The sequence below is a fragment of the Colletotrichum acutatum genome (assembly GCF_030867785.1).
Source record: "Colletotrichum acutatum strain CBS 112980 chromosome Unknown BDZ83scaffold_4, whole genome shotgun sequence".
Classification (NCBI taxonomy): domain Eukaryota; kingdom Fungi; phylum Ascomycota; class Sordariomycetes; order Glomerellales; family Glomerellaceae; genus Colletotrichum; species Colletotrichum acutatum.
The window spans coordinates 495138-515972 of NW_026848998.1; the positions used below are offsets into that span (position 1 = coordinate 495138).

Here is a 20835-nt window from a genome sequence, read left to right on the forward strand (position 1 = left end):
TGGCCCTATAAGAACCGATCCACACGAATTGAAGAACGGCATCATCACGGGACCATACTACAGAGTCGTGGGTAGCGAAAGAACATGTGGGTATTTGGCTAAATGAAAACTCCGTTCGAGATGCAGTCTGTACCTCTCAAATTCCATCCCCAAAAAGCCCGCCTCCAGCGCCAATTCCATGCCAAGACAAGCATCGAAAGAGAAGGAACGAGACCGTTGTGTCCGCCAGTCCCTCCAGAGATGGACCCCCATCTCGATAAACAACCCCCTTCAGGGAAGCCAATTCAAAAAAGAGAGGAATGAACCTCGCCACCCACCCAAACCACCACAATTTCATATCAGTCATTATACCCCCCTTCTCCAAGGTCGGTCGTCATTAAGAAAAAAGAAGGAGAGAAACGGCGGCGTTGTGTGTGTAATAGCAATCGTTCCCTTCATTCCCCGTCCTCTGGTAAAATCCTCCCCAGGCTGCGGAGCACCTCCATAACGGGCATCTCCTTGGTGCCCGCGTTGGCCTTCTCCCTCGCCTCCCGCTCCTTGAGCCGCGCGGCGCTGAGAGAGAGGACCTTATCCGCCTCTCGGCCCGCCGTGTCGACGCGTTGGGAGAGCTTGTGTATGCCGTCCGCAAGCTGGTCCACCTTAAACTCCAGCGTTGACTGCGTGTTTTGCAGGCGGGCGAGCGTCTTGGCGCGGACATTTTCAAACGAGGATGCCGGGTGGGTGAGCCAGTTCAGCATTTCTGCCTCGTTCGGTTCGAGGATCGATGCGTCGACTACTGTTGCTGTTTGTGCTCTGTCTGTTTCTGAGAAGAGTGGCGGGATATCCGGACGCGGTTTGTTTAGCGCCAGCCATTTCTTCTTTTCTAATTTTAACCTGAGGCTTGTTAGTCCCTGCCTCCTCATGAACTCGGGGATATGGAAAATGTACCTTTTGACTTTTTGTTCCAGTTGCTCGATTTTTTCTTGATGTTCAAGATTACGCGGGTTTGGAAGGTACACCACGGGCTTCTTTGGCCCCTCTTCTTCTCGACTGAACCAGTCTGAAAATTCTGACTTTGTAGAGAAGTCCTTCAAGAGCTGTTCCTGAATATAGCGGGCTGAAAAAGAGTTAGCTTGGGTACGGGTTTCCAAGGATTCGTACTTTACTCACCACCCAAAACAGTATTGGAATCTGTCTGGCCATGGGGCGGTTTTTGCAGTAATGCTCGTTCGCCACACCACGTCAATAGCTGCTTCATCCGTCTTGGTTCCATGAGACCCTCCGACTCAATGTGCTTGTAAAATTCTGCAGTTTCAACCTCTCGGTGGGGTATCGCGTTATGTCCACTCTCAATCAGCGAACTTGCTCTCCGGCCGCGCATACCCGTACTGCTCCTACGATTGCCCCCGCCCTTCTTCCTCATTTCCTTGTTGCGATTGATAACAGGCGTGTCGCTGACGGGAAGCGTGATTTTTGCAGACTCAACTGGTTCTTCAATGGCGAGTGGCGTCCGCCGCCTATTCGGCTCCGGCTCTCTCGGTGTAGCGCTGTTAACTCCATCGTGCTCTTCTTCTTCCTCCCCCTCCTCCGGTACTGGTTCTGGTTTCCTGGCGGGCTTTGCCTTTTCTGTTTTCCCAGTCGAACTGCGCGTGCTTCGGCTCGTCGTGCGCTTAGGCGCAAACAATTGCAGCTCATCGTCCTCCACCGGCTGCGTGCTCGCTGTCCGTCGCGTTCGCGGCTTTGATGATGTCGCTGCCTTTGGCACTACTACTGATGGCTCGGGCTCGGGCGCCTTCGCTGCCGCCGAAGAGCGTCCTTTTGCTGGCCTTCCTCTTCCAGACTTTTTCGGGGGTAGTGGCGCAGGTTCAGGTTCAAGTTCAGGTTCGGGTTCTGGCTCCGGTTCTGCGTTCTTAACTCGCTTCGATTTGGACCCGCGCGTGAAGTGGAAGTCGCCATCCTGCTCGTCGTAAACCGATGAAGCTGCGCGTCGTTTTAGCATCATCCTCGCCCCATGCCCGCGCTCCTCCAACTCACCCGCAAGACGCTTGCTTTTCCTTCTCTCTGGCTGCTCGTTGCTCATGCTAATGACTTGCAACGGGTGACGGGTGCGAATGACGGTCGTCATGGATGGCGCGTTAAATGAAGCATGCGATCGAGAGACAAAAGGTGGCGCTCGGAGTAGGAATCGGGAAGTCGCGCCTCGAGGCAATCGAAAAGCGCGTCAACTGGCGCGTGAAAAATCCAAGGCGACCGAAAATTCGGTGCGGTTTTGCTAACTTCCAGTCTTGTCAGAAGGGCGGTCGGCGGGGTGCTGTCGTGATTTTCGCGTTTCTGCGGGTGTGGTAGTCGGCGGCGCGAGGCACGAAGTTGGGGTGCTCTTTCGCTACGATGTTGTTTACAAGAGTGAGGGATGATTTACCCGAGCAGTCCCGCTAGTCCGTTTTGGGAACCCACTCTCGACCACTCACAATCCTGGAACATGACTGCCTCACTTACATCACTTCCACAGTTCCACTCACCGCTGTCGACGGGTTGACCCGTTGCCTCCTAGTATCCAGTTACAAATCGGCTCGCGGTTCATTATGCCGTTTAAGATTGTTGGCATGTTAATGTATACACATGTCAGAAAGAAGAAAAAATTGATGCACTTTCTCCAAGATCTTGCAGTACTTCTTAAACTCATAATGGCGCGAAGTCTCATAAATTAAATGACCACGAGGCGTTGCCGTTCATGCAGCTCTTGTTACCATTGCTACTATAAATCCGTTCAAATCAATCAGCCGGCAGAAGATGGCGTATTCCCATCGACCACCCCTCGACGCCTACACCCTTTCAAATGACTTGCCGACCCTTGAACTCCTTTTGATGTATATGCCCAGTATCTAGCCCTTCCAATGACGGACTGATACAATTGCAGCAAGCCAATGACGCCTGCCAAACTCCCCGCCTCCACCTACCCAAGGTGAACTGCCTCTGTTACTGGACAGCTTATCCCTGGTTGCTTGCAACCCCATCGTAGAAACGAAGTGAAGATATTGGCGCAAGAATGTCGTATATAATGATGATACAATTGAGCCGTAAGATGACTGGGCCGTAGAATGGAACAGCATGAAAGTCGTAATCCCGATGTCGCCACAGGCTATTCGAGAGCAGCAACCTCGACGGGTTGTTATTGATGACTCGAATCCTCCAACTCCTCATATTCGAAATGATTGTTGTACAGGGCCTCATCATCCTATGAAAAGCGGCGTTGCACACCCTGACCCGCCGCCAAGACTTGCTGGTTGGGAATAGGAGCGGCCATACCATACGGGTTCATCTGAGGGTTGAATGGCTCCATGGCCTGTTGCATGAACGCACCGTGAAGGCCTTGCTGTTGCGTGACAGGACAGTCTTTGTGAGCCAAAAGTAGTGTCTTGAGGTTCACGACCTCCTCGCGCAACTGCGTGATCTGAGCTGTGAGGGCATCGTTCTCACTGCTGAACAGTTCCACCTTTGACTGGAGGTTAGCCAGCCACTGCTTCTTGCGCTGGCGACACTTAAGTGCGGCAACTCTGTATAGGGATTAGCGAGGTCTCGCAGGGAGCGAATACCATAGGTTGGAGTTTACCTGTTACGTTCCAAGAAGTTCTTGCGCTTCTCCTCGTCAGTCATCTTTGACTTTCCGCCTTCACCATTCTCATGTTTCATATCGTCGTCATCCGACTGACTATCATCTCCCATCATGTCAGGAGGGGGAATATTGTTGTTCGGCTTTGACTTCTTAGCGGGCGGTGCTTTGGCCGGTGGCTCTTCAGCCTTTCTACGGCCATTTGTTGATGCGCCGCCAGTCGAGTTGCGCTTGCCCTTGCCCCTGGCTGCGGGACGGGCTTGCTCACTTTCATCCGACATCGCACTTCCGCCTTCGCTAACGCCACGGACTGACGAGCCGGCACCGACAGATCCAGCACCGTTAGCACTCATTTGAGGTGACGTGTTTACGCCTTGAGCAGGAGGGGGAGGTGGGTGAGCCTGGGCTTGCGCTTGTGTTGCCGCGAATCCGCCGTTTGGAGCACCGTTTCTACCCTGTGCGCCTTGAGCAAGCATAAAGAGACCGTTCGCTGCGTCGTTATCGTGCGGGTCAAACTGCTTTGCTTCGGTCTTGACAGCGGATGCACCGTTTGGCATCTCCTGCGGCTGCGACGTCACCGCTGTCTGCTGCTGGTTGTGGTTCTGTGTCTGATTCTGGGGTTGAGTTTGATTTTGGTTCTGGTTTTGGTTCTGGGCCTGCGTGTCACGCTTTGCAGCGGCACTTAACGCAGTGCGATGGAAATCGATGGTGCTAGGAGTAGCACCGCCACTAGCCAACTGAGCAAAAAGTTGCTGTGAATTGGGGCTTGGGGCAGGGAACATGGAACCACTGCCACCAGGAGTCAAGCCAGTTCTCAATGAAGACTCGTTCGGGGTTGGGAATCCGCCACGAAGATGATGCGTATCGCTGAAGTAGTCGCTGGTAGGACCTGACAACATGGCCGGGCTCAAAGGACCGGTTCGTAGAGAACCTCCTCCCCAGTTGAATGGAGTTGCGCCGCTACCAGGGAGCAACGAAGATGGCGAGGTCAGAGCAGCAACGGATGGCAATTTCGTACCACCTGGTGTCTCTGGCGCGCCTCCGCCGAAAGACTGCTCGAAAGGATTGGGCTCCAGACTGAGAGAGGCGGCTCCGGCGCCGAAGTAATCGGGAGTATTTCCAGTCGTCTGTCCAGGTCGAGGGGGAGGACCAAGAGGTTTCGCGCCGTCAGCATCGGGCTTCAGACTCGGGTCGGGTTGCTTCACTTCCGGAATGGTGTCTGTACGGTGGTGAGCGAGTGAACGACGACGAGGACAATGGCAGCAACGACGACGATGTCTTTCGGTGAAGAAACAACGAGTGACGCGATGAAGAGGGTGTCCGACTTACTTTGACGTGGGGGAGTGGCATTGTTGGACTGTTTGGGTGACTTCGTATCACCCCCGGTCGAGGCGTCGTTTGGTGAGGTCCCCATGATGACGACGATGATGTATTATATTTGGGGAAAGAAGCGTTGTTGACGTTTGTGGGGTGGACGCCAAAGGCAAAAGGTGACGGTAGCAGGGTAGGGATGATGATGTAGGTATGGTTGTGTTGAAAAAGCCAGATGAGGTCAGAGGAGGAGTTGGACACGGGGAAGAATAAGCTTAGAAGGATAGATCTGGATTGGAAGCGATGAGAGATCGGGGGGAAACCAATCCGCTGCGCAGTATAGGAGGGACGGGCAAAGCAGAGATGGCGAGGGCAGCAAGAGGTTAGCCGTCAGAGGCAGCAGCTACGCTATTGCAGCGCTCCTCTGAAATGGAAGCGGCACGAGAATGGAATGGCTTTCGACGATCGACGACGGTGGTGAGGAAAAAAGTTGTCTCTCTCTACGGCCGCCAGCAGGAAGAAAAAAAAAGAGGTATTGCGTAGTTGTGGCCTCTGTCTGGATGCGTACCCGGGGACGTGCTAAGATGGGGGTGCAGAACGAGTATCGTTGTGAGAGTAAGATGTCGGGGGAGAAAAACGGCAGACGTCACAGGTCAAGTATGACGTTGCGCGGTGGTCGATTTTAAAAAAAAAAAAAAAAAAGGGCGAGGGCGCACGAAAGAAAAGAAAATGGGTGGGCGGCGGCGCACACTCTGACACCAAAACGCCCACGTCCATGTCCATGTCCCCATCCACGCCCAGTGCCCACCCCTTCCAACAACGACCCCCCCGTCCCCGTTCAGTCTCTCGACAGGCTTCCCGTCTCTTTTGCTCCTGCGCGCTTCCTTCCCTCTCCTTTCGATATCCGTTGCTCCTGACCTTTTTTTCCTCTCTCTTCCTCTTCCTCCTTCCCCGTTCTGCGAGAAACGCTGGGGCTTTTGTGGGGAATTGTTTCTCGCACTGTGCGCCGAATGCCCCGACGTCCAAGAACGGCTTACCAATGGGGAATGGTCCCACCACACCTGTCTGGCATATCAGTTTAGCAAAGCACGGAGAACATATATGTTCTCCAGGTACCTCTACGGAAGAACAGGTACGTAGCGCGCGTTCGACAATGGCGCGAGGTAGGAATGGTAGGAACGAATGCTGCCTCGATTGCAACCGACATGAGGGCCTGGTCAATATTTCATCCTCGATCGGATACCCCTTTCTCGCATTTTGCAACTTTCGCGAGCGTCTGAATGGCTTTGTTGCCCAACTACCTGCAGATGCTAGGGATTCGACCACAGATCCTAGTGTACTGTGACGGGAGTGTAGAGCGACTCGAGATGGGTACCTCTACATCAGACTCCATCCCATCTTATCGCCTCAAGCGAATGACGGCAGACGATTCTGCCGAAGCCGCGCACCATCTCGGTCGCATTCTCCATCTACGGACACATCTTTACCTTCGAGTGGCCATTCTCTCTCACTTGTCTTCGCCTTATCTTGATTTATCAGCTGAAGGAAGATGTCGAGACGGCTGTTGCAATGCCTCGGAGCACAGCCAACACGAACACCATGTCTTGGCTTGCTGGCGAGATCTTCAGAGCCACTGCCGTACGGCTAGAGGATGCTGAATCTTCCCTCCCGCGCTCGGCATGTAAATGTGTCTCTTCCACGGTGCTATCACCGTCCCGTCCTCCGTAAGTCTGATAGGCTATCCGCACTGTACGGCATGTGTGGAAAATCAGGCGGTCGTTGCCGACAAGAGCGGCGCAATTGCACACACTGTAAGCGAGCTGACCAATCAGACTCCAGCTTCCACACAGTGAGAATCGCCGGTTAGTTGGAAATGTAAGTCCGGGGGGTGGCCCAAGTATTCCCCCCTCGGTGTCGTAACGCATCTGGCACCACCCAGCCAGTATCTGCAGCCAACGTTTTCTACTGTGGCTGCACGTCTCCATCTGGTGGTCCCCTCTCCCAAGTCTTCCGACCCCTGCATTGATTGCATCACTTTTCCTTCCTGTCGCATTCGAGGGCCATGGCATCCCGTCCCTTTTTTGTTCTTTTCTTCCTTTGGGCTTTGGGCTTTGGGCTTTGGGCCTTGGGCCTTGGGCCTTGGGCCTTGCCTCAACTTTGTTACTTTTGCTCAAGGTGGAGCCTACGCAACTGACGTGCTGGATACACAAGTTGACAGAACATCCACCTCCCGTTCTTTCATAATCGCCCACCAAGCCACTCTCTTTTCTTCGGATACAGCCATCCTTCTCCATCCATCGAACAGCGAGAAAGCAGGTCAACAACGGCCTCGACCCGGCCTTTCGCATTGCCCTGCCCTGCATCTCACCTTTCGCGAGAGTCTAGAACAGTCAACGCCATCGAACCACCTGCCACCTGTTCCCTGCTAGATTTTCAAAGCGTCCGGCTGCTGGTTTCCTGGAGGAATCTGGCTACGGGAAAATCGTGACGGTGAAGCGATCGGCATACTCATTTCCTTTTCGGGCAAGAGTTTTCGTCCCCCATCACGATCCCGCCGGTCTACCCTACCTGAACCGTACAGCCACTGTACGGACTGTTCTCACCAATACTCGTCTACGATTGTATCAACCCATCACCCCAAATCGTTGCACTTGCGTGGCCTTACACAGGGGCCGTCAGCCATGGATTTCTAAGCTGCAGCTACCTGAAGGTTCTGGCCCAAAGCTGCCGGTGAGAATGAGGCAGGAGCCGCAGGACTGGCAACTTCGACGGTCGGTTTTGGACGCGACTGGGAAGCCCGAAGTGGCAAATTACTGTCTTCAATATCCAATAGGGTGTCCCAAAGAGCTGCAGCTTGGTCAGGGAGGCCCCGGCAGCCAGTCCCCGCTCTCTCACGCTCAACTGCAGAGTATCCGTACAACAAATTGCGTCACAACAATCGCGCCAGACGGGGCATATCTACTTTGCTCCGTAGCAAAACCCTCCAAGCTTCAGGTAGCCAGACACGGGAAGACCATTGGGACATACTCACCCCGTTTCCTCATCCTCCCAGTTTCCATCATCCGCCAACGGCAAGGATTCATGCTCCTCTTGCTAACAAATTAGCTGATACCTCTCCGTTTCGACAAGCGAGTCTGTCTGCTTCCAAACATTACGTCAGGGTCTTATTCATGGGGTCGACCTGTTTTTAGCTTGAGACGGAAGATTGGCAAAGTTCTCGAAAACGGCACCAAATGCGCTCGATAGTCACGGCTTTGGCCAAGTTCCGCTCTGCAACTGGGTTCGCACTGTCTCGATACTTTTCAGTTTTGTATCGCATTGGTGGCGTCCCTGGTCATGACGTAACTATGTCTAGTAAGATGCTGACGAATAGAAAATCTGAGCCAACAAAGCCAAGGAAACGAGCTCAACGCTGCTTGCCCACCCATACGCAGTAGACGCCCCGGCACGGTCGGCGATGCGATCCCTAATGGTGTGGTACCTTCCCATGGCTGCACGAGGTCCTGACAGTGAACAACACCAAATTGAAACGGTCTCTTGATTTGTCCAGAGTCATTCATACGAGGGGTTTGTGTCAAGAACTGTCCTCGTCGACGGTGGAGGCTGCGATTCTGACAAGAAGGGTCCGTAATTTGCGACAATGACGGAATTTCCAAATTTTTGCTCTGATTTCCGGCGACCCACTAGATTGCTCCGCGAAGACCGCTTGCTCCCGTCTTCTTCACGCGTGGTCTGCTTGGGTGGGGGATGTTGTTGCGTTCCTGCGATGGACGCCCAGGCGAGAGAATGAAAGTACCCGACCAGCGAACGGGGAGTCTCAGGTCAGCAGACGGTACGTATTCCGGAACAGATTGACTTGTCCCGTCGGCTACCGTCGTATGACGCACTAGACCCGGAGAACATCCTTGCAGCGTGCATGCTTTTGCTCCTCTTTTTGCACCATTTTCATATTGCACTGTGCTCAAACTTTGCACTTTCGCGAGCGCGTCGCGTCACACTGTACACGGGGCTTATCCACTCGACCTCTTTTAGCCTTGGATGCATTATGGTACCTAGCTCGGTCCGTGATATCTCGACGGAGCTCATGCTGCAATGACCAGATCTAAAGCTTTCCCCAGAATACATTGACGGAGCGATGACGGCAGAAACCTGTCTAGAGTATGGATGAGACGGCACGTTTGGATAGGCGCCCAGTCTAAATCGAGGCTCGGCATCAATCTCGATATCGATCTGACTGCTCCATGCTCGATTTTCGTCTAGCGAAGTGCGAACGACCACAACGTCGCATGGGGGAATTCGGGTCCAGAACCACAAACCACGTCGTGCCTCGGACGAGAGACAACACGCTTGGCCGTAGCAGGGGCAGCTTAGGCCTATCGTGCCGTCTAGGCCCAATGTTCTCCGTCCGGCGGCGTCCGCTGCCCCATTCCACCGGGTCAGCGCCACAAGTGCCTTGTGTAAGCCTCAACTCGCCCTCCGGGTCCCTGGCGGAGGATCTCGTCCGATGATCTGAGGGCTTGGAATCGTCGACGCGCCAGCGCGCTTATCTACAATGGAAACCTTCGAGACAGACTCAGTTGGCGGGTTGTGCGCCTCTTAACCAGACTGACAAAGTAGCTTTCCGAAACTGATTATCAACGTCAGGATACAGTTTGTTGCACTGCGTGCCATATCCTCTTGGCTTCACATCCCGCGCAAACACAAGCACCTACCCATTTTCCGAATAGATGGAGCAAGACCTTGGGATTGATAGGATGCCGAATAAAGAGCCGTATCGGCAGATGTCCTATCCTCTATGATAGGCTCTTACATCCAAAGAATCCCGGATATTGCATCAACATTTATATCGGCATGCGTAGCAGCCGGACGTGGAAACCTGCCCTGCGTCCCGCGGCTTGTTGGTAGTAGTCTCAATCCTTCCGCCAAGCCTAGTTTGGAACTCATCTTTAGCTTATCGAGATTGCCACTCGATGTTTAGCCGTTGCAAGTTACCTCATCTATATTGCTTGAGCAAAAGCAACGAATATTCGGTAAACACAGTTGTGGAAGCCGATGCATGCTGGGGTGAAACTCAGCTTGCCCTTTCCGGCCTGTGTATTCACGTAACACGCGGTTCGACATCTCGAAGCCGGAAACAGCTTCTCGGTACGTCGAGATGATGGAAAAGTCGTATGGACGGCCATCAGCGTGGCTTATTTCAGCATGTTTTATTGTAGAACATCCCAGCTCATCGCTAGCCGCACCCTAATATGTTTCGGAGCTACATGTTGATCACATTCCTCCCTCTCTCACCGGGTCTGATGGTGCTCCAGATTCTCGATGGGTGGTTTATCTCTAATGTAGCGCGGGCGTTTGTTTCACGTTTCCCACCTGCGCCGCATGGTGTCACGCGAGCCCGATAGAACGCTTTTCTGAATTCCCCCCGATTGATGGCTCCGGTTGTACAGACACTCTGGAATGGAGCAGATAGGCGGCCGGAGGAACAGACTTGTGCATGCTGCCTTTTCCGACAACGGCGCCCGGGACGAATGACGAAAGTTGCAAAATGATTCGGGCCGTGGTCGCTCGCTCCCGCAAAAAGGGCAGAAAAGAAAAGAAATCAAAGCTTCGCGGCTGCCGCCCCGATGCGCGCGTTATACCTCTCTAGCTTCTCCACCCGAAAGCCATGCCTCGGCGCGTGAACCCTTACGGAGGTACCCTTGGGCCCATTGACCTCGAATACGACCTCCTCCCCGTCGAGGCTGACAAGCTTCCCCGTGTCCTTGTGCGAGGCGCCCGTGTCGGCGGGCCAGACAATGACCTCGTCGCCCGCCTTGAGACCCTGCGCGATCACGAGCAAGTCCTTGGCGTCGACTCCTCCTCCCGTAGTCGATTCGTTGTACGGTGACGAGACGGTGATGTCCGCCGCCTCGTCACCTGACACCGTCGCGACCTTGCCCGCTGCCTTTCTTGCTTCCGAGGTTGTGCTTTGGAAGCGCTCGATCCAGGCAAAGACTTTAGGGAACTGCTCTTTGGAAATGTGCTCCGCGGGCAGCGCGCCGGGGAGGGAAGCTAACCAGTGCGGCAGCCACACGGCCTCGATATCCGCCAGCGAGGGTCCATTCGTGCCGGAAACCCAGTCCCGTCCGTCGGCGAGCAGCGTCGTCTCGAGGAGTGCCACGGTGCGGCGGATCTCGTTGACGGCGTTGGGCCGCCCGCGCTCTATTGTTTCGGTGGAGAGCTTGCCGCCGACAAAGTCCTCGCGGTCCTTGAACCAGGTGCGTTTGGGGTCCTTCAGCATGGGTAGGTTCGTGGGCAGGACGTTGATTGCGTTGGAGAAGACGGAGTCGATTATGAGAGCTTCGAGGAGGCGCTCTACGGCTGCGTGTTCTGGGGTGGTGGCGCCGAGACGGGGACGGGAAGGGTAGAGTTGCTCGAGCTTGCGGAGCATGAGGCGCGTGTCGAGGTAGACGTCGCGGCCGATGGCGAGGATGGGGATGCGGCGGTAGTTGAGGCCTAGTTTTGCTACGTCTGGGCGGGGGAGGACTGGCGGTTGCATCTAGAGGGGGTTGTTAGTTTTTTATGTGAATAGGAAGTACCGGTAGGTACCACGAAAAACCGAATCGTGGTGAAGATGAAGGTGTGAGAATTGTCGACTTACACACTGAACATAGGGAATGCCTCTGAGAGCCAAGTACCACACGATCCGCTTCGCGTACGGCGAGGCAGAGTAGTGGTACAGCACAATCTTCTTTTCGTCATCGGATGAGGCCATCGTTTTTGGTTTTAGGTATTACGACTAGAGGGATTGAGGAATGAGATGAGGTGAGATGAAGTGAGAAATACGACAAGAGAAGAGCGAATTTCTGTTGTCTGTGAGTGAGCAATGCTGGGCCGAGATGAGGTGAGATGAGATGAGATGAAATCCGACGATTGTTAAGTGTTGAGGACTCAAAAGATCGATGACGATGAAAGCGAATGGCGGGAAACCTGCGAAACAATCGGGAGAGATATTCGAGATGCCGAGGCACGAACGCGACGGGGCACCTGGTAGTTCCTAAGCTAAGGTAACGTGGAGCATGCGGGGTTAAAGGGGGGTGAGAGGAACCAATGGGAGTGCTTTATGGGGTTGCTCACCTAGGTGAGACAGCCAATTGGGTGTTATACTTTTGACCTCTCTTTTCTGTAGAACTTAGGTGCTCGTTGTGGTTTCTTATTGAAAACCTCGAGTGAATCTTTGAATGCCATTATGTGGATTTAGGGTCTATGGCATGAGAGAGTCTTTGGAATGGGGTGAAGGTGGTATTCCGAGAGCAGAAAGAGGTGTCACGAGCGAGGTATATCGCGAGACCTAACTATGCCGCAACACACATCCATCTACCTGCTTTCGTAGTTCTTCACTCTCTTTTCAGAGTAATTCATGGTTCGCAGATCAAAACACAAAGATATAAGCGCAAAATATCATTCGGCTTACTGGGAGTCCAGCTGTTATATGGAAGGGCAATTTATAGCATTTAACATTGCGGGTTTTGAACGAGTAGGCATACAGACCAAGAACTTATGTATTCTAGTTACCTCTCAACGTACTCCAGAACCTACCAGGCCTCATACGTAAACCAGCCAAGTGGAGAGTGTGAAACTACGGTGGAACTCCATCAACTACGCTCTCCGCTGGGCCCTGATCCAAAACTCAGATTGTGCGTGAATACCGCAGTTGAAAGTCCTCCATGGATTCAACGGATCGCAGATGGTGAGCTCAAATCGGCGTAGTAGCTAATAGAATTCCCTGTCAGCATATACTCTGATAAAACAACGGGCGTTTCCTTTCCGACGTACTTGGATGGCGCAGAAATTAAAGCAAGAGAATGGGAATTACCGCAACAAAACGCACCTCCAAGAAAACTTTATTCAATTGCATCAACGCAACCGGCCTTCCGAGACACTGATACCGCCCATAACTGAAAACCAAATCAATCGTCGCCTCCATCTCGCGCAGCTTCTTCTCTGCTGAGCCCATCGAACCGCCTTCTTCTTCTTCATCATCTTCTTCTTCTCGTTCACTCTCCCCAACCAGCCACCTCTCAGGCCTAAACTCGCTCGCATCCTCGCCAAAGACGTCTTGCCGGCGAAACATGGCCCATGAAGACCACCCAACGCGCGTGCCACCGGGAATGAAGGCGCCGTTCCACTTGTCGCCCTCTGGCGGCGCCTGCTTGGCCATCAGACTCGCCACAGGCGGGAAGATGCGCAGCCCTCATTTGATGACGGCTTGGAGGCAGGGTAAGTTGCGGGCTTCGGCGTCTGATACGATAGGGCGGCTGCGAAGGGCGGTGTTGTCTATAAATAGGATCTCTGCTAGGAGTTTATTGTGGACGCGGAGGTTTGTGAGGATGTAGAGAAGCGTGGCGCGGATTGCTGTTGCTGTTGTGTCGGAGCCGGCAATGCTTTTAGAGATGTTTCAGCTTGTACTCATTCCTTTTGGATACAAGATCTTGACTGAAAGAAGGGGCCGGCGCAGGACTAACATCTGAAGCAGGATCTCGGATTCAGCTTCCTCTTGCGTGAGACCGTGAGCGACAAATGAACCCAGCATATCCCTCTGGACTTTCGCATCAGGACCAAATCGCTCGGCAGAGAACCTTTTAGCTATCCTGGACCGGAAAAGTCAGCTGGGAATATCACTCAAAATATTGCTTACTAGGAAACAGGAGAAAGACACCGCCTCACTCACCCCATCACCTTACCGAACCCCAGCCGATCTTTTGCCCGTGGGCAACATCGACCTAAGCCAAGGATACCGGAACAACCTGATGACCCAGACACCACAGTCATACCCATAAACACGGGCAAATTCTCCTCCGTCGTCTTGATATACTCGTACATATCCGAATCAGACGCCGCGAACCCAAATGGCTCCCCGAACGCGAGATCCGAAATGACATCTAGCGTGAAGAATTGTGCTTTCCTCCCGAAATCGAATGGTTTCCTCTCGTCGACGTAACCCTCGATTAGCTTGATCAGTCGGAGGAGGTTCTCGTCAACCTTTTGCTCAAAAGCTTGGACTTCGCGGCCAGAGTACTAAGGAGAGGCGCCATTCGTCAGTAACTGATTGCGTGGGGGGATTTCCCCTGACACAACTCACGCCCGCGGCCATCTTTGACCGTAGCTTGGCATGGCCATCCTCGTCTCTGCACGACAGAACGTTGTCCCTGGACGGGTTGAAGCGCATGCCGTCGTACCAATCTGAGCGCCGGTACTCGCTCCGCACGCCGAGCATGCGCCTCATGAGGGCAGGGTCGTCGTTGAGGAGGTCGTTGGGGCCGATACGCGCGAGGGAGCCTTTGTAAGTTGATTTTCTATTAGCCTCAAGTTCTTGTGCGCCTGCGCTCTGGAAACCTTCTAGTAGACCGTCATCTGTCTAGAAAGCGAATTTTTCCACATTGTACGACTCGGCGAGCACTTGAGCACCATTTGGCAAAACAGAGACAAAGTCACTCACCATATTTCTTTGTCACGTTGTAGAACTCGAGGTGACCCCGAGATCCTGTCACGGTCTTGAGGAGCCATAACTTGGATAAAGCTGCCAGAGGTGGACCTTGAAAGTGCCGGAGGCGCCGGTACTGCTTCGCCGTCTCATAGATGCGGAACAGCACAAAAATCACGATCAAGGTAGCTGGAATGATTCGGGTAGGATGTTGGTCCCAGTGGTCGTAGAATATATGAGAAAGCGGAGGATTTTCAGCTATACCTGAGCCCATTCTGAAAGTGCAGATTGGATGATTATACGGCGAAGTCTCTTTTTGTTACTTATGACGCACACGCGGGTTGTAGACTGCAAATATGAAGAAGCCGAAAAAAATGGACATGCCTTTTTTCCAGAGGTCACAAGACAAAAAGCACTTGTCAATGGAGAGTCAAGTCGTTCGTTGGTTCTGTTGGTTCATACTTCGAACCACTTGGCAAATCTCCCTCTCCCCACTGGAGCGGCGGGGCATGATATCCCTCGCCCTCTGACTGGACCAGTCTGTTGGAAAGTTTGCTTGCACCCATACTCGGAAAACGTGTGACCATGGGGAAATGGCTTGAGAAAAGCAATGTGTGCTGCCGTCGTGATACAGAGCGGAGAACCGACCGGAAATCGGCATCGAGGTTCAGACTGCATTTTCAGAGGATGTGCAGATGTTGCCATACGGTCATCTGGGATATTCAATTGGCCTACAAATCGGATCTTGTATGCACTTCAATTTCAGGTCTGACGGGGTTGGCGGTCGGTGGTACCTCATCTTACCATATCTGGCATTACGCCTGAATCAGAAGGGTCCTCGGAAGATGGTCTATTCATCGGTTTGAATCGATCTTAGGATTCAAGTAAATCTTGGGATACACATGTATGCATATGTTGGGGAGTGGATCTGCTACGGTAGTCGATCAAGACTGGCGGCTGCGATAAATTCAACGTTCTGAAGCTTTGCCTGAACGAGTCTGTCTCTAAAGACTGACCTATATTCGTTCACTCCAAGTCGCCCTGTCAGTGACAGGGAACTCTTTAAGTTACAAAACCTTACACCACTTGGTCGAAGAAGTTATATCAAGAAGGGATGCGGAAACCAGACCTGTTCATCTACACCATGCATTATTCCACTTGAGATCCGCGAGTTAGGTTTCGGTTCATTTAACAGCGATAAACCGCCTTCTCAACCCGAGTTTCTGTAGATACTAGACATAGAGCATCATTTCTTGATGGATGTGCAGCTTCAAAAGACGTTCCTGCCCGGCCGCTAAAGGAACAGCTTACAAACGGAGCGGCCCCACACGGCGCCCCGAGCTGAACGGACGGCGTGTACTTCAAGACGCTAATCTTCGGACTTTGTAATGGACAAACTGCAGCAACTTCCATCGATTCGAGGGGCTATACCACAGAGAGGGCGCGTTGATTCAAAGCGACGCAATGCATGCTAGACTCCCACCAACGAGTTGCCCGGCCGGGAGCATCCCAGTAGCTCCGGGGTAGCAGCCGCGTTGCCAGCCCATCTCACTTCCATCCCAACTCTGACTGCAGCCGGGAGTTGCGTCTCATTCTTCCCCCCTTTCCCCGAAACCTTGCGCGGGCATACTGCAATAAAACAGCGAATCGGAATATCGCAGTGAAGTTCCGCGTCACTTTTCAGAAAGAAAAAAAAAAGGAATCGTCCAAAGTCTTTCTCGGTAGATCGTGCTTCGACCGCGAGCAAACATGGTGTGTTACTTTGACGGCGTTCAAGCCCCACGAACTGCGTCCGTCTACGGGTAGCACGGGTTGTTTTTGTTGGCGACAACGTTTGAGACCTTCTCACCATGCACACGCGGTCGGTTTGCGGTTTTGAGGAGCTGAGTAAAGATTGCTTCTGGGCGGAATACCACGAGCGGCGGAGCAGTGTTTTCAGTCTACAACAAATGCAAGTGCGGCTCTCAACAAACCGACCTCTTACTACAGCCTCACACAATGCCCAGCTTGCGCGTCTAGATATGAAAGCAGCGCGAGTTTACTGCAATTCACTGGCTTATGATCGAGATTCCATCGGCAGCAATCGCAGCTCCAAAGAAATGTCAAACTGGGAGCATTATGGCGATAATTTTGTCTTGTAACGCCGCAGAACGGCGAGACATGCCGAGGAGATATCTCGTTTGCGACATGGAATTCTGCAAAGGCGGAATGCCGCCCTGAATAGCTTCTAAGACCTCACAATGAGACCAGCACTTGGCTATAGCTTCGCGTCAATCTGATATGAACACGAACACACAAGAGATTACTAGCTCTGACAACAACAAGTGAGGCAGAACTCAGCTCACGGACTTCTTACATGCTAGAGGTGGTCTGGCTTTGGCGAAGTCTTTCTGACGCAATATTGGCGGTAAGATGAAGAGCGGAAATTATATGTCCCAGGTGAGACATTGCTGCAAGGTGGGGTCGAATGAGGATTCGGGGCGCGGCGCCGTATGCTTGGTGGAAACGCGGGGAACGGGAGTCTAAAGTACGGGCGTTGGCTACCCGTGGCGGACAGCTGAAGTATTGATATTTGATGACGAGCAAACACAAACCAAAAGTTGCGGAGGCTCCAATCATACGGTGATGTATCTGTGTACGCCACTTTTGGAAGCAGGTCTTGTGTCCGAGGGTAAGGTAGCCTGGCAGTGTCGGATGGGCACTGAGCCGCGACCACAGCAGGCACTGTGCACCAGTCAGCTACTTGAGACCGAAGCGTAGCTGCACACCGCAAGTCGGTATGACAACAAGGAGTTCCTAATGGCCAGGTAAGCTGCATTGGAGACGGCAAGATGCAACAGGAGTGTGGTGAGTATTTCGTACTCTGGACGTCAATCCCCCCATCCGAGCGTATAGTAGCGGAAGCTTGGGCCGAGGCCGACAGGCTAAAACAGACCATTCGCATCGAAGCGCGTAGACACCCGGTAACACAAACACGCTGGACGAGTAGAGACGGTTGTGGTCAACACCCTTGCTGCGCCGGCTTGAGTTCCCCGAGGAAGGTGGCGGCAGGACGATAGGCCAGCCATGACAACTGGCATGGGAAGTGAAATGAGGTATTGATGGATGGCGGCCTGTGTTCAAGGGTAAGCGGCGCCATGACGCTACTATGGCCTTGAATTTTCCCGTCACCATCAGGGGAAACAGCGATGGCTGCGCGTGTTTTGGGGGCACAATAGAAACGCCGGGAAGGTGTGAGAAATTCTGTTGACAGCTGGAGCCTGGAGGCAACGTGGCAGAAAGAGGTGAGGTTGGACCAGAATCTTTGGGGGCCGTGAGTCAGGAGTCAGGACGCAAGGCGTAAGTCGAGGCGAAGGAGGATATGTACGTCGTTTGCAGGAACTTGGGAAGCTTGATACGAGCGGGCTGGTTGATTGCACGACGTGGGCTTGCTGACAATCGGCAGCATTGTTGATGAGGCTGCAGGAGACGTGTTAGTGGTAGGACGCCACACCCTACCCTATCTTGATTGTCAATAGGCCTTCTCTAGTCTCGGTGTCTGCGTGCCATCGGTGTCTGCGTGCCACGATGTATTCGTACTCCGCCCTTGGAGTGGCTACGTTGGCCTCCAAGCCCCTGTCTCGCAAGACCAGGAGTCCAAAACGAGTGTCGGGTTGGGGGTCACCCAAGGGTGCCGTCGCAGGACGGGAAGGTGAAGTGTCAAGGTGTGTAGATTGTAGCATGTCGTTTCCAGGCCTAGTCGACCGTCTACCTCGTGGCCGAGATGTGTTTGGGGGAATGAGGTGGTGTGAAGCTGCCGTGTGTTGTGAGTTGTATGCTTTGTGCTGTGTACCAGAGTAGGGGGAACCTGGACGTGACTTGCCCGTGGCTCCGTCCCCAGAGTTTGGGGAATGCAGGAAGTTGGGGGTTCCTTACTTTGGCGGGCTTCTCCGCAAAATGCAAGAGAGACCCCACATTCCCCTTCCGTACCTGATTAGTGGAGTCTGAGTGCCTCCACTACCGACTGTGGTAGGTCCACTTCAGGCAAGGAGGAAGTTCCAGATTCCTTCGAAGAGAAAAATTCAATAAAAATGAGAAAATGCTCTGTGCCTCTCCAGGTACCTTATCTCATCCCCATGAAGCAACATCACCTCGAAAAGAACGGACGAGAAAAGTCCGCGTAAGGAGGCATGGCGATCCGGCGCGTGAACCGAATGTCAGATAGAGAGCAGATTGTGTTGCACGCCGGTATTGCCCCATGGTCCAAAAAAGACACATGGCCGCCATCCCCGTCTCCCCGTCTCCCCGTCGGCAAGCATTACCTTACCTCTAGGAAATAAGGACCGACTCTGTAACAATTGGGGAATTTTCTCTCTTGTCCCAATTCCCTCTGCAATCAAATGGAGGCTTTTGAAACTAGTCCAAGTTTTTCTATCACGTCCAATTTCGGGTTGAAGGCGAGCTCTCAGGGCGTGTCACTGAGATAAGCTATCCCTCGGTCCCATCTTTTGACGATCGCAAGTGAAAATGGGTTAGACGGATGCCGCCTTACCAATTTGACTGGAATTCAGCAACGCAAGATGCAAGCTACAGCTCCGTAGCCGCCCCGATCGTGCGAAAGGCAAGCGGAGCTTCGGGGGTAACAAGATACCTCACTCCACATTAACACTGGACAGTTGATTACAAGGTTGAAGTTGCCGTACGATTTCCGTCCAATACGTTGGGGAAAAGAAGGTACAACTTCCGACTTCCGGCGGATGGGACGACCTTGAGCAGAATTGGGGACTGGACGGAGTCCTCTTCCTGATCCCTCGCGCCTTGTTTTCATCCATTCGATCCGTTTGGCCCGCAAGTTCCCCCAAAAGCGCAAGGTCCTAGGCTGCCGTATGATTATTCTCGTACTGCGTACCCGCTTGCCGCATAAGCAAGAAAATCCGGGGCCAGAAAAGACGATGAGTAGTTTCCAGCGGATAGAGAGAAAGAAAACCCGCCGACGGCGTGCGACAGCTGGGATGACCCAGAAACGAATGCCGGTAAAGCCCGTGAGAGCTCCTACACGGCAAGAAAGGGATGGCCCTGTTCTGTTCAATCCCAGCGTGCCCTGACTTCCGGCGGCATTCTTTCTCTGTTTCCCCGAGCTGATCACCTCTCTATCTGAGGAATCGCGCCGGCTCCATTAGAAGCCAGACGGTACCTATTCGCAGTTCCTGTATCCATAGTTGCGGCGTGCTCTGTGCCTAGAAAGGACGGCGATGATGGATAGGCAGGGAGGAAGACGGCAAAAGACAGCTGTGCCTCGGCAGATACATGCTCAAACCCCTTTGATTTCTATTGTCCACCTCGTGTCGCTAGGTACCTTATCTGTAGTTACCCCCATTTTAATGGTACTCACCTCCTCTTACACCGAACACCCGAACGGTCAGGGTCAGCCCATCCGGCCCCATCGCCGAGCTCTCTCAAAGGGGCAAGCAGCCCTGATCCTGGTAGAGGAACATCCACATGGAACATTCCTCCCCTTCCAGACTTCCAGGCTTCTAGCACTCCCCCGTGAAAGCCGGGGATTGTCTTTTGGAGACCTCCATGGATGATGGGAGCCGGTTTGGGGCTAGCCAGCACAACAAACAGACGGCAGCACGACAGAAGATTGGACTGCACGACATGTTGCTTTTTGGCCGACGAGCCTGATTTCCAGAGGCAGCCAGAAGGCAGCCAGAAGCAGAGCACTGTAAGTATGTGTACCTTGCTGTTTCAATAGGGATGCAAAGTATCAACTATCTTCATTATCACCACGCGCGGGTACGTGAAGAGTCTGCGCGAGCTCCCACAAATAAATGCCCAAGGTAATCAGAAATAAACCACAGCCAGTCCACTGAGACAATGATACTGCCCATTCGTCATGACACAAGCACGACAAGCCAGCCCCAGCCCAAGCCCAGGTGCTTCATCGTCTTATACTTTGCCTCATTAGATTGCGACATTGCAAACCGCAAGCCTCGCATGCCAGCTCTCCGCGATCTTCGTTGTGTACCTACCCGTACCTCTCTGCCTTTATCATCCTGTCTCAATTCCACGTCCGTCCAACATCGGGCAAGGTACCTTACTCTACTCTGCCAGGTCTGCCTTCTGTTTCCGCCAGTCTTTTGAGCCCGTGAGCTGTCAAAGAGCAAACTTTGGTCCATCTCAACTTCCTCGCCATTTTTCTGAACCCTCGTCCTCCTCTTTCCACTTCTCACTCCTCTCACTCTCACGCTCACGCTCACGCTCACTCTCACTCTCACCACACCCCCCCTCCCATCTTCGTCTTGCTCATCTCCCCTTCATCGCTAGAACCCCTGACTTTCTTCCCCACGCTTCCGTTGAACTCTCCCGGCAACTGCAACCTTACCAGCGCCTCTTGTCGATTTGCTCTGCCCATAGCCCACCCTTTCGACCATTCGGTTGGGTCCTTTTTGCTCCCAGGCATTCCACCCACCCTGGTCTTGTTTGCGCACCG

The 20835-nt window shown here is 53.2% G+C and overlaps 6 protein-coding genes across 6 annotated transcripts; 2 read left to right on the forward strand and 4 right to left on the reverse strand.

Moving 5' to 3' along the window:
• On the forward strand, window positions 1-368 carry BDZ83DRAFT_295309 (uncharacterized protein). Its single transcript, XM_060502214.1, has one exon. The coding sequence runs from the start codon at window positions 103-105 to the stop codon at window positions 301-303; it is 201 nt and encodes a 66-aa protein (XP_060371106.1). The 5' UTR covers window positions 1-102; the 3' UTR covers window positions 304-368.
• Window positions 369-434: 66 nt separating this feature from the next.
• Window positions 435-2104, reverse strand: BDZ83DRAFT_565362 (Mis12-Mtw1 protein family-domain-containing protein; the record flags this gene model as incomplete). Its single annotated transcript, XM_060503745.1, has 4 exons — window positions 435-873; window positions 928-1096; window positions 1150-1959; window positions 2014-2104. 4 exons carry the CDS (start codon window positions 2102-2104, stop codon window positions 435-437), a joined length of 1509 nt encoding a protein of 502 aa, XP_060371107.1.
• Window positions 2105-2947: 843 nt separating this feature from the next.
• On the reverse strand, window positions 2948-5174 carry BDZ83DRAFT_295313 (Aft1 HRA domain-containing protein). The gene is made up of 3 exons (XM_060502215.1): window positions 4919-5174; window positions 3590-4808; window positions 2948-3533 (listed from the first exon to the last, which is right to left on the reverse strand). The coding sequence occupies exons 1-3, from the start codon at window positions 5001-5003 to the stop codon at window positions 3215-3217; spliced, it is 1623 nt and encodes a 540-aa protein (XP_060371108.1). The 5' UTR covers window positions 5004-5174; the 3' UTR covers window positions 2948-3214.
• Window positions 5175-10499: 5325 nt separating this feature from the next.
• On the reverse strand, window positions 10500-11654 carry BDZ83DRAFT_565363 (glutathione S-transferase; the record flags this gene model as incomplete). The annotated part of the gene is made up of 2 exons (XM_060503746.1): window positions 10500-11438; window positions 11541-11654. 2 exons carry the CDS (start codon window positions 11652-11654, stop codon window positions 10500-10502), a joined length of 1053 nt encoding a protein of 350 aa, XP_060371109.1.
• An 884-nt stretch (window positions 11655-12538) lies between these two features.
• On the reverse strand, window positions 12539-14637 carry BDZ83DRAFT_737196 (cytochrome P450; the record flags this gene model as incomplete). The annotated part of the gene is made up of 8 exons (XM_060513013.1): window positions 12539-12652; window positions 12771-12883; window positions 12941-13088; window positions 13146-13323; window positions 13405-13530; window positions 13611-13957; window positions 14022-14218; window positions 14379-14637. 8 exons carry the CDS (start codon window positions 14635-14637, stop codon window positions 12539-12541), a joined length of 1482 nt encoding a protein of 493 aa, XP_060371110.1.
• A 3293-nt stretch (window positions 14638-17930) lies between these two features.
• On the forward strand, window positions 17931-20494 carry BDZ83DRAFT_646489 (uncharacterized protein; the record flags this gene model as incomplete). Its single annotated transcript, XM_060509971.1, has 5 exons — window positions 17931-18067; window positions 18376-18522; window positions 19968-20067; window positions 20098-20138; window positions 20311-20494. The coding sequence occupies 5 exons, from the start codon at window positions 17931-17933 to the stop codon at window positions 20492-20494; spliced, it is 609 nt and encodes a 202-aa protein (XP_060371111.1).
• Between the last annotated feature and the right edge of the window lie 341 nt (window positions 20495-20835).